The sequence below is a fragment of the Dermacentor variabilis genome, chromosome 11 (genome assembly GCF_050947875.1).
Source record: "Dermacentor variabilis isolate Ectoservices chromosome 11, ASM5094787v1, whole genome shotgun sequence".
In the NCBI taxonomy this organism is placed as follows: Eukaryota; Metazoa; Arthropoda; class Arachnida; order Ixodida; family Ixodidae; genus Dermacentor; species Dermacentor variabilis.
In genome coordinates, this window is record NC_134578.1 from 30,911,366 (window position 1) to 30,924,321 (window position 12,956).

At 45.6% G+C, this 12,956-nt stretch overlaps 1 protein-coding gene across 1 annotated transcript in view; it reads left to right on the plus strand.

The window, feature by feature from the left end:
• LOC142563184 (uncharacterized) overlaps positions 1-11,196 on the plus strand; it is a 28,997-nt gene extending 17,801 nt beyond the window's left edge. The window contains exons 7-11 of the mRNA XM_075673734.1: positions 2,092-2,250; positions 3,152-3,223; positions 5,472-5,602; positions 10,539-10,637; positions 11,119-11,196. Coding sequence (XP_075529849.1) covers positions 2,092-2,250; positions 3,152-3,223; positions 5,472-5,602; positions 10,539-10,632 — 456 coding nt within the window. The 3' untranslated portion in view covers positions 10,633-10,637; positions 11,119-11,196. The remainder of the gene's footprint in view (positions 1-2,091; positions 2,251-3,151; positions 3,224-5,471; positions 5,603-10,538; positions 10,638-11,118) is intronic.
• Positions 11,197-12,956: the final 1,760 nt, after the last annotated feature.

Here is a 12,956-nt window from a genome sequence, read left to right on the forward strand (position 1 = left end):
GCCATCTAGTTTGGGTGGCCGCAAACGCATATTTTCCCGCGCCGTAAATGTGATATCCAAATTTTCTAAATAATCATCCAATCCGTGTAAAACAAATATGCGGAATGAACTTTAAACGTTTTCAATACCTACATGCAGGCTGTTAGTGTTTCTTTTGCATATTTTTAATACTTTCAGCGTGAGAAACGTGAGTCGTAGCAACATGGCGACGCTTTTACGGCTACCACTTTCTTGCGCTCAGCTTTACCGCAAGAGCTAGTGTAATAACTATATCCATTTCTGTTCCTAGTCAGAGCCAAGGTTCAACGCGACCCCGTCCGAGGGTTTGCCGCCTGTGCATGGGCTATGCGCGCGCGCACGCACGCATCAATCCGCTCGCTGGCCGCTATCGGCTCGGCGCCTGCATATTCCACGCGCAGGGGCGCTCACACCTACTCGCACACTCGCATGCCTATGCGCACGCTGCATTGGCTTGGCGCCTTCTTGCTTCATTCGCCTGTACGGATGTGCGTGCCACAAATTGGCGTGATTATCTTGCGCTAGGTGAGCAATGTTTCGCGTAATCCTCTACTGGCACGCACAATAAAGGTCACTCGAAAGTATCAAGCGGATAAGGAGTGAAACGGTCCAATGACTCTGCAGACATTACAGAGGTACACGATGTGTACCAAAGGCAGGAGGCGAAGCGACAGGCCGCCGAGGTAAGCGCGGCCGTGGAGTGCAATCAAGAAAACAAGCGAATTGCGTCCGAAGAACAGCGGCGCGCCGAATGAACGGCCGCTGAACAGGCTGCTGGGACGCAAGCGGCCCCGATTGGAGGACTGACACTTGCGGGACGCAGACGCGTACTTGGACGAGCAATTCGACGAAGACTAATTTGCAAGCGGCGTGTAACGTCTGCCAACGTACATCGTCAGGGTGTCGCGGTAACGCGCATCTGGCGGTCCTCGAGCGAGCGTTTTCCGGGAGGAAGCGAGTTCGTTCGGGCATTGCGCAACATGCAGCCGTGAAAAGCTTCGCAGGGCGGTTTCTACCGTATTGTTTTTTTTTTCTGCTTTCGTTCAGTGCAGCGCTGTTTGATATTCTTTAGCGCACACAATATTCGCAGGGTGATGTAACCCGCCGCGGTAGACAGGTCGCTATGGCCCATGGCTGTGGAGCTCTAGGTGGCGGGTACGATCCCATCCGTGGCGGCTGCATTTTGATCAGGGCGAAATACAAGAGTGATCGTCTGCTTGCCGTTGAAAGCGCATGCTAGAAAACTCCAGCTGGTCAAAATTAATTCTGATTCACCCTTACGGCGTGACTCGCTTCATATCATGCTTTTGGCACGACAAAGCCCGAAATATAAATGCAAAAAAACGCTATGCGTTTTTCTTTTTGAAATGCTGAAACCGCACGATGTGACCTTAAGGAGTAACGTACAGTGCGAGCTTAGGAGGGTCACTCCTATCGCTTCTTCCATTTCATTATGCGTACAATGTAACACCAACTTTCGAGGTATGGTCTGTAGATGCAATGCGACACATTGAATGCTGCACACATAGTACCAGCATCTCGCTGCACTAAAATTTCTAATCGATGGAGTCATGTACATCTGTTTCTTTATTTAGATCTCACAATTTCACGTCAATGCTTTAGTGAGTTGGGATGCAGGCGTCCAGGGGAGCATTACTATGTTACCGTTCGGGGTACTCTAGTAAATTGATAAGTCTAGGGACAGACAGACAGGACAGGACAGGACATGACTTCACAGGACCAGACAGAATATAACAGGACAGAACAGAGCATTACAGGACAGAACATAACATTAAAGGACAAAACAGAATAGGCCAGGCAGACAGGCCAGGCAGACAGGTCAGACCGACAGGTCAGACCGACAGGTCAGACGGGCGGATAGATATTGGCTCCGCGGAATCGCTCTAACTTCTTGCACACTAACGTTCTCCTTATGCGGTGGCATTTCCCACGAACGGCGCGTATCGTACGATTCTCACTAAATATTACAACATTTTTGAAATAGTTCTTTCACGTATGTTAGACCTCTGCGGTCGTGAAGTAATTACGCTGGCGGTCGTTGCTGAATTGCAGCTGAAACAAAGACTCCGAAGATGGCACGAGGCGGATCTGCTGAGCACGGACACGTACCACTGGGTGCTTAAGAGGTCTGCCTCGCTGCTTCCGTCCATCCAGCATCTGACCTTGCAGCAGTACCAGGAGGTGCTCAAGTTCTCCAAGGAAATTCTCATGGTACGGTTGCCAAGAAAGGCGGCCACTGTCCAGCGATCTTGATATAAAGAGTGGTTCTTGTGTACGTACCAGCGTGTAGGCTGGCGTTAAAAGGGTACACCTCAGCGAAGGTACCCTGAAGGTGATGAAAACCAATCACTAAGCCAATGCTTTTGTGTACCGAAGGCGCTGGAAGTGATTGCAGGAGCCGTAGACTTGTCATGGTCGCAATGTTTTGGACGCTTACTGTTGAAGTGGGCCGGTTTGTACAATACCTGAAACGTGAAAGAAAGCAAAAAAGAAGACGGAGTCGAGCATGGGTAAGAACAGGGCTAACAAACAACTTCAGCATGCAATGTCCGCATCGCACTCTGCTCGTTCTGAGTTCACGTTTCCATGCATGGCATCATAGACGACACCAGCGTAGTCAATGACTATATGGCGCATTTTGGCATACCACGGGTCACTACGCAGTTGACCACTACATGTATCGCTACGTAGTGCCTCCGGTCAAAATGGACATGCAGCCACTGAACTCGCCAGAAACGTTGCGGCGCAATGTATTCTAGTGTTATTCTTTTTAAACGCGCTTGTATATAGTATGCCGTCGTAGAGAATTCTCGGCGACCTCTTCATTGGCATGAATGTTAAAAATCAGACGCAGCGCTTGCACGACCCCAGCCGAAAGTTGCACGTGCGAGTCGCTCAAGTTCGGCCACGTCTTTCTTCATATAGTATATAACAACAAATCGCTCTATTTCTAGCCTGAATACACTCAAGTTGGCAGAAAGGGCTCGTTTTTTATCGGCAGGAAATATTACCTTCGTTCCTGGGGCCCTCCCAAAACTTCTTGCGCTCACCGACAGAGTCTAAAACGTTATTTACACTACACTTAATGTTTACGTTTACGTTGTTCTTTCAGATGGCTGCGTACAGGCCTCCCGTTCCAGAGCACGCACTCGTCAATGCCGCCGAATTCGCCATGTACGAGAAGGTGCGCGCCGGCATAGTTTTGGGAATCGTGTTATTGCACTCGTGTATCATTTTCCTTTTTTTTTTCAATCGCATCAAAACAACTGCAGTACTGGCAATTTCTTTTCGCGGACTGCTCCGTTTTCAAGGGACAATAGAGAAAAGCACTTCTTTCGCTTTGAAGGATAAATCAACTTTCAGAAACCTGTTTTCCTTAATTGCGCTATAGTCGATGCAATTGCAGAAAAAAATTATGACCGAGTTTCTATTTCTTTTGTGCTTATTAATTAATTAATTAATTTTTGCGGCTGTCTCATTGCCGGCAAGCCCTCTAGGCACTATGAATTTCAATTTTTTTGTACGTGGGCTGCTATGGCACGGTAAGCAGTCTCAAAACGTGCTAAGTACACTCTCTGAATTATTCAGAATAAATTGTACTCCATCTTTGCCGATAAAAAAAAATCTAGAGTGGACGGACCAGACGCTCAAAGTCCAGGACGTGTTTACCAGCTGGTGTAGAAACTAAGCGCTGGTGGTATCTCCACCCATATTAAGTTTTTTTCCCTTTTCTCGCTTACCAAACGTTTCCTTAGGCTAGTAGTATTTTCCTTCTTCTTTTTGTATTGTGCCTCGTGTGATATACCAGTGGAGTTCAACGTACGTTTATATTTAGGGTCTATTCCTTTCAACTTCTTTTTTTGCAGTCGTGAACACGCTCCCGATGAAGAAGAGAAGTCATAAGAGAAAGGCAGGGAAGTTAACCAGGCTGAGCCCCCTAGGCTACCCTGAACTGAGGATGGGTGAAAGGGGATTGAAAGAGGAGAAGAAAGAAAGAAGTTCACCCTCGATAACGTACACTCGCGCTGAATATCAGAATTAGCAGAATAAGCACAATCACCCAGAAGACACGTTTAGTTTTGTGTCCGCAGTTGCTGGGCAACCGAAGGTCAATGCACGCAAGTATAAGCTCTTCGTTAAATCACGCATATTTACTCGTGCTACATGCGTCGCGATGCAGGCAAGTCCCGGGAAATATTTTTTTTCCTCGGTTAAGCGCGTTTATCAGCACTAATGCGCGGAGTGTTGAGAATTTGAAAAAAAATATATAATTATGCAGTTACCGTCCCCCGCGGTAACGTCAAGCCTAACTTCCGCCGCATTGAAAACGCTCACAGACTTTCTCCACGGCAGCGATCTTTTCGCAGGATCGCATCTCAAGTTTCCATGAAAGACTTTACAGACGCAGGCGATACGTCTGTACGCCCTCAACACTTATTATTCAGTTACGTGATACGCGCACGCTCAACGCTGATACGTAGATTAAGCTAGCTGTTGCGCACACTGAAATAAATCTAGTCTGCTTGAAAATTTTCCAGAAATGCAGGGCTAGAAGTTACCGCCGCGCAAAGGAATTGCCAGCAATCCATTTCTCTTAGAAATTCGCTTGAATACTTCTGACTGGGAAATAAAACAAGTAATGGAAGACTAGGTCCTTACTCTGACAATAAATTTTTGGGCGGTATTGCCAGCAAATGAAGCAACTTGAGATATTGTAAGTGGAGAAGCATGCTCACGTAAAAATTTGTGAGAAGTACCATTACCAAGTCACAGTGTTTTGTAGTTTCTTGCATGGTAATATGTGGCAAACAGTGGCCAGGAAAATTACACAAGTTGAAAATCCTTTTTTTTCCTTATTTTATTTCGAGTGCATTGATTTTGCTACGCAAACTGAACCTGTCTGCAAATTTAAAGGAAATAACATATTCCCGGTTTTTAAGTTTCCTTTTAAAAAGGGCACAGTCATTATGACAATAGTGTAACGTGTTTATACAGAACCTACAGATATTTGAAAACGTCTAGATCGACCAGTTTCAGTCGTGAAACATTTGAACATGCGAATAAAAAGAAAAGCTGCATACAGGAATTTCAAAGGATGTTTCACACGCAGCCACACTTTAATAATAGGTTCCGATTAAACAAATAAGAAACAAATGACAAAATAACACAAAATTAGATCATTTACTTGTTGCGGACGATGTTCGTAAAGTTCGAGGAGGCTCTCGGCATCAGCCGCGGTGCTCAAACAGCCCTAATTAAAAAAATTTGGCTAACCATTTAGCACAACATGCAAATAAGCAAGCACTGTCGTATGAACGTTGGGAGCTATATGCTTTGCCTTTGACTACGGGCTAGATAAGCCCGAGAACTAAATAATGGCATTAAAGTCCTGTTGATGTGGTATTCTGTCGCTGTTTCGCCTTTTGTTTCAGATCAATCTGACGTCCTTTCTCGCCACCCTATTCGACCAGTCGCACGTCTACACCAAGGAGTCGTCAATCGCCGTCAACTCGAAAGCTTACTTCCACCGGCTTTTCACCTACCTTGACACTGGCGTTGACGAGTGAGCCACTTCGAACATTTAAGAGTTCTGCGCAGTTAAATTCACTGCCGCTACGCTTTGGATTAACCAGACCGCGCTATTGGCCCCTAAGAAGCATGTAATTTATTTTAATTTAATGCCGCTATGCTTTGTTGTTTCACGCCGCATATGGTAAACTAAAATCACTGGCATATAAAGCCAATTTCCTGGAAAAAAGTTAGAGGCCCTAATTGAGAAGTTTACTTCTAACAATCCGTAGAACACAGAGCAAATCCGTAGAACACAGAACACAAAGCAAATTTCACACAAACCTGATCGATGGTTGACCTAACTAGAACGTTTCAGCGTTTTTCCTAAGTTTCAGCCAACAAATAAGAATTGGTTTCTCTGAAGTACACCGACTGCGAAATTACACCGACTGCGTACATAGGGAAGCAAACTCTTGCAAAATCACGAATGCACTGCAGGTCAACGGTGTTGAACTATCTGGGCGTCTACCTGTGGGTGCACCTCTCGCCGCTGTTCCCCGACGAACACAGCAATGAACCGCACCTCCCCGGAGTGCCGTACGGTACGCCGGGCGGATCCAAGAGGTTCCCTCTGTGCCTTCGCTACGCAGAGACTCTCTGTCCGCAGGGAATGTTCGCACTCCTCACTGTGGCGATGGGACAGACCAATTCGTCCGTGGAATTCGTGAGGCCGGTATGGAGAACAGCTAGCTGATATAATACCTCGATCTAGCGAGACCGCATCGTTCATATATCCGCAGATACCATTGTTGCACAATACCGAGCGGTGTAATTTAATGCTACGCTTCGGCATAGATTGCCAGAATACGCCGACACCCACTCATACTTACCAAACGAGTGCGAGTAACTCGCTATTAATGCACTCGTGTGCACCAACGGTCCCTTGTGCTCAATGTTACCACTCATGCTTAATGATAAATGTCAACTCCCGTTCATAGCTGATTCCGATCGCGTTTACGGGCAGCGACTCGTGGTCATGTATATTCGCGTCCGCTGCTGCTCACCAGCGCTCGCTCAAATAAACACGCACGTCCACTGACGCTCGTCGACAGTCACTCGTGTTTGCACTCACATCAACTCGGATCTCACCGTCGTCGACTATCGTTCACAACTTCGATTCGTTCGTACTCATATTACCTGGCACTCACTCGTGCTCATAAGCGCGCGTTCACTCGGACTCGTCGAAACGCGCTTCCCCTTCATACACGCTCTCGTCCAATCGCACCCTTCGCTATTCGCTGACGCTCATTCACACGTCTGTGAAATCAGTGAGGAGAGAGAGTGAGTCAGCGTTCTCTCCATTAACTAAGCCGACGTAAACGCTTCTGAGCCATCCGTTGTGAAGGAGCTAAGATATAGGTGACACTTCTCACAAGCGAACGCCCAAACTGTAATCCTGGTAGGAAAATACATTTTCATTCGCTTTAAAGACATGCGTATTCAAGCGAAAGCTTTACTGTCCAGGAACTTGCGATTTCGCCGTGGCGGTGCTCCGAGGAGGCATATGACGTCACAACGTGCGCCTCGCCGCGGATATTTCTCTCTATCTCTCTCTCTGGCTCCCTAGTGACTACTGCGCATGCTCCACTAGTAGCACCGAGCCACAGGTGTTTCGCCGCAGCGCAGCGCCTCGCCTTTCCACCGCCGCCGTTTGGTATGACGTCACACCGCATTCCTCGTCGTTGCGCTCGTCTCCGCTCGCTTCTCCAGCTGCGTCGCATGCCTCATAACATGTCGGAGGATTGAAAAGGAGAGCTCGCGTGCGCCGCAACCACGGTTGAGGCAGCAGTATGGACGGTGACAATTCTGATAAGCAGGAGGAGGCCTGGAAGCGATATCGGAACGAGATGAAGAGGAAACGAATCACCCAGGAAACAGACGAACAGCGCGCCGAACGACTGGCTAAACGCCGCAACATAGCTAGACAACTAGACTAACCTGGACTTGCAATCAAGAATAACCAAGGCTAACCATGCTATGCCTTAGCTTTCGCTACGTATATCCTGGCATAACAGAGCTAAGCCACTGCCATTTTTTTTCTTTTGTTTGCGTTTGTAAGCACGTAAATGGATGTGTAAGTATCACGTGAGTACCCTGAATATGCATCGTTGATGTTATTAGGTCTGTCGCAACATATCCGCGCAATATACGCAAAATGATGTAGATGTATTAACATTAGGTGCATCTAGGTAAAGAGGAAATACGAGAACGCCTGTGTCCCCTGCATTAGGGCCACGTTTACGATAGCTCTGGTGGTAAAAATTAATCTGGTGTCGCCCGGCGACGGCGTACCTCATAATCAAAGCATGGTTTTCGCTCGTAAAACCTCAGAACTAAGTTTGGTCTAGGTAGAGTAGAACGTGAGCTGAAACAAGAGCCTTAGTTTGGCCCCACGGCTTCGAGCTCTTGCTGCTGTTTGGTTTAACGGTACTCGGAGAAATTAAACTCAGAGTCTGAGGCGTGGACAACCGCCAGCGCAGATACTGCAACAGTGGCTTCAACGTGGAGTAAATAGAGGAGCGACGTTCTAAAGAAATCATTTCCACATTGTCAGTGTTCAGCTGCTGATAAGGTAATAGTCTGTGCTGAAAACAATCTATAATACGAGTGTAGGCGTTGGTACCTTCCTATTAATGAGAAATTTGGCTTTTCGAAACTACCCACAATTGTTTGTGTGGCACATTATGTGAAATACTTATAGTACTGTAAGAACAAGTACTGCCTCCTCACTCCTATAGCGGTGATTTCTTTTGCAATTTCGAAAAATATATTACCGTGTTTGTAGAAAGCAGGTATTGTTTGTAAGAGGAAACTGTTTGCCAATATGAACATCAGCTTTGATATCCACAAAAGCAAAAGTGCACATTTCAGCAAATGACATCCATACATGGTTCACTTTTACACATCGTATGCACTGGCTCCATACGATATGTTTTCCTTATCTTCTATTGTATAACATCGTAAAACATCCAATTTGATGAGTTTTATCTATGCGGAGAATAGATAAGGGTCAACGATTTTACAGCAAGAATGTACCTTGCTAATTTAAGAGCCATAAATATTAAGAAACTAGTAAATTTTTATTAATCTTCATCATCATCAGCATGGTTGCGCCCAATGCAGGGCAAAGGCCTCTCCCGTGCTTCTCCGACTACCCCAGTCATGTACTAATTGCGTCCATGTTGTCCCTGCAAACTTCTTAATCTTATCCGCCCACCTATGTTCCTGCCGCCACCTGCGACGCTTCCTTTCCCTTGGAATCCAGTCCGTAACCCTTAATGACCATCGGTTATATTCCCTTCTCCTTACATGCCCTGCCCATGCCCCATTTCTTTTTCTTGATTTCAACTAAGATGTCATTAACTCGCGTTTGTCCCCTCACCCAATCTGCTCTTTTCTTATCCCTTAACGTTACAGCCATCATTCTTCTTTCCATAGCTCGTTGCGTCGTCCTCAGTTTAAGCAGAACGCTTTTCGTAAGTCTCCAGGTTTCTGCCCCATACGTGAGTACTGGTAAGACACAGCTGTTATGCACTTTTCTCTTGAGGGATAGTGGCAACCTACCGTTCATGATTTGAGAATGCCTTCCAAACGCACCCCAGCCCATTCTTATTCTTCTGCTTATTTTAGTCTCATGATCCGGATCCGTGGTCACTACCTGCCCTAAGTAGATGTATTCCCTTACCACTTCCAGTGCCTCGCTACCTATCGTAAGCTGCTGTTCTCTTCCGCGACCGTTAAACATTACTTTAGTTTTCTGCAGATTATTTTTAGACCCACCCTTCTGCTTTGCCCCTCCAGCTCAGTGAGCATGCATTGCAGTTGGTCCCCTGAGTTACTAAGCAAGGCAATATCATCAGCGAATCGCAAGTTACTAAGGTATTCTCCATTAACTCTTATCCCCAATTCATCCCATTCCTGGTCTCTGAATACCTCCTGTAAACACGCTGTGAATAGTATTGGAGAGATCGTATCTCCCTGCCTGACGCCTTTCTTTATTGGAATTCTGTTGCTTTCTTTATGGAGGACTACGGTTACTGTGGAGCCGCTATAGATATCTTTCAGTATTTTTGCATATGGCTCGTCTACACCCTGATTCCGTAGTGCCTCCATGACTGCTGAGGTTTCGACCGAATCAAGCGCTTTTTCGTAATCAATGAAAGCTATATAAAAGAGTTGGTTATATTCCGCACATTTCTCTATCACCTGATTGATAGTGTGAATATGGTCTATTGTTGAGTAGCCTTTACGGAATCCTGCCTGGTCCTTTGGTTGACAGAAGTCTAAGGTGTTCCTGATTCTATTTGCGATTACCTTAGTAAATAGTTTGTAGGGAACGGGCAGTAAGCTGATCGGTCTATAATTTTCCAAGTCTTTGGCGTCCCCTTTCTTATGGATTAGGATTATGTTAGCGTTCTTCCAAGATTTGTTGTTGGGAAAAATCTTGGAGGAATTTAAAGTAAGCTTTGTTTTAATCTGTAATTTGGCAAAAGGGCGAAAGAAAAAACCTACACGGGGTAAAAGGCCAAGGCAAGGTACTCAATTCATGCCGACAAGCTCAACCTTCATTGCTTACATTAGTTAGTTTATGTGCAAAAAACGAAAACAAAAGAGGGTCGAGTAAGACACATTATGAACATCTTACAGTTTAGCTGTGTGAATTATTAATGACACTTTGGTTTCATAACGTGAACTATGAAATTAGTTCAATCTTGGGTCAAGTAAGCGTCTAGAATATAGGACCTGCAAGGGAAACTGTTTGAAAATGTCTTAATTCGGTAGTCTTACTTTAGCTGCGCGTGAAAATTTGCGAAACCCGGTTAGAAAGACGATGAATTGTTGGCAAAAGTTCTGAATTGTTGCTATTGGACCTTCTTAACTAGAGTATTGGCAATCGTGTATAAATAATCTGTCTTGCGCTGCTACAGCTGGAATGGTGGATCGGGGATTTCAAAGACGTCCTCTTCAACTTTACCAAGCGGCTTACATGGCAAGACGAAGAGACTGTCGAAAAACTGTTAGCCAAGGTAAGTCATGAGCTTCTCTATGCTACATACCCAGCCCCTGTGATGCTGCGAGACAAACTGTAATGCTGTATCATTCCTATCTTATAGCAGTTCTGCAAGAGAGAGCTTGAACAGACCTACTTCTATCAGAACAATTGGGGGCTCAAAACGCACTTCATCTGTATATCTTGTTTCTGCGTCTGTTGCACTTTATTGTCCATCTCGGCGCTCATCTTAGCTGGGTGTGAAGCTTTCAATATTGGAATTGAGATAATTGCTGCATTGGTGTATTTACCAGATGTAAACAACGAGTATATTCCCGAATTTTGTTTCTGTTGATTATGCAGGATCCAGTGCTTCTCGTGGCTGAAAGCTCGAATATCTGATTACGGCGCGTAAATGACTAATAAATCACTATATGAAAAATTAGTTTGAAGTATCATTGAATAAGATTAAAGCACTTTGACTGTTCTGTTTCTGTTCTGTTCTGTTTTTTCCAAAGGTTGAAAAGATGCACATCTCCTTCGTCATTCCTGGCTCGCTGCTGCATGAGCCCAACGTATTCAAGTGGACATGCGAGGTGCGGCGTTAGCAATAAGAACAACCCGTGCATAATCATCTGCGTAATTGGTGGTTATAACTGCTCTTTACCATCTTCAAGGAAAAAGTCTCAAGTTCTCAGCAGTGGCTGAACGAGGGAAACCTCACTCTAGGTCCAGCATCTTCACCAACATTTACAAGAAACTTGTTTTAGTCACCGTCTCGGCTAGGAATTTGTCTTAGGGGACAAGTCTCCTTGCCCCGACGTCGGCTCCCAGGTCAGGCTTCTCATTTTCAGTCACTGCTGATCCCATAACGTCGCAATCTCGCTGTCAACAAGTTGTCTTGTTCGTGAAGCCACAATTTTAAAGTAATCGCTATTTCAAACGGAGTCGTATACATGCTCATGTCTCATTCTTTTGTGCTTGTCCGTGTCTTGACGCGTTGAAGACATCTTGGAAAAACGCGTTCGCTTATAGCTGGGACTTACTTTGGCTATGTTTTGTGAATTTTGGCGACCTGCTTTTATTACAGTTTTGCTCTTCAAGCTCCTGAAATGGCACATGCTTGTCACTGACATGAGCTTGTGTCGGAAAGAGCAGCCAGAGCCATCAGAACTTTCTTTTGTACGTGTATTACTGGCCGTTTTTTAATAACCACGACGTATATGTGGCTCATGCTAACTCCAGAAAGCTTCGCGGCCAGCTAGCGCGCGTGAAGGATACCATCGAGCATGACCTTTAACCAGGCGTTGTTTACGAGATTCCTTGTATAAAGACTGATACGCAATCTACATCGTTCAATCGGGCAGGTTTACGAAAAAGAAAGAGGCAGTACCAGTACGACGGGACAAATGCAAACAAGGCATAGTATGTGCTGGCCGAGCATCACGAGAAGACAGACCATATGATCAACTGGGACGCAGCAGTTATCTTGGCCAAGAAAAAAAATCCTACTTGCACTCTTACTGCTTGAATCATTCGACATCCAGACAACGCGGCACGCGAATAACAAGGCTCGGGAAAATCTACAAGATACCTAGTCAGGCTCACTGCGCTACCTTCTCAGTATAAGCAAGGACTGTGCATCTTCGTTGTCATTGCGAACCAGAGACCCGTAGGGGCCCCGAAACGTCAACCTTCGTTTTTCTTTATTTCCTTGACTCTGGCGAGTGCTTATTTCTGCTTGAGTATGGATCCTCCTGGCTAGATGGTATTTTGTCGAACTCTCGACTATGTGCCTGTAATGCTCAATGTCTTCGAGCGAAGGCTCTCGTACAATTCATATTAGATATGCAACGTGTCTCATTACTGAAGCTTTCCTAAGCCGATAACGTGAAGTGCCTGATAACGCGGGCTCAAATAACGCGGTCTTCAACGTTTCTGTTCTACGCAGAGCTACGACGTCAAGTTTGCCGCGCTGCCACCCATATTACACTTCGTCGAAGCCAAGGCAACTGTTCTTCGAAGCCACTGGAACCATGTGCACACAGGCATCTCTCTGTAAGCAAACCACAGAGTTGCGAACTTTAGAAGGCGCGAGTTAAAATTGGGATTGATCAATCCCACAAGTTTTCTGCTACATCTTCTATATACATGCATAGAAAGCAGAAAACCACAGGAAAGCAAAAAAAAATGTGGCTTTGTTGTCAACCAGTCAGCATGGTGGCTGCAGGCGGAATCGAACGGATGACGTGTACTAGCAATTCTTTTTCCTTTACGCTGTCCTTTGGTCAAAGGTGTATTTTCGTTGAGTACAGGTAGATTTCTGTATATTCCAAGTACCACCTATGGATTCTCA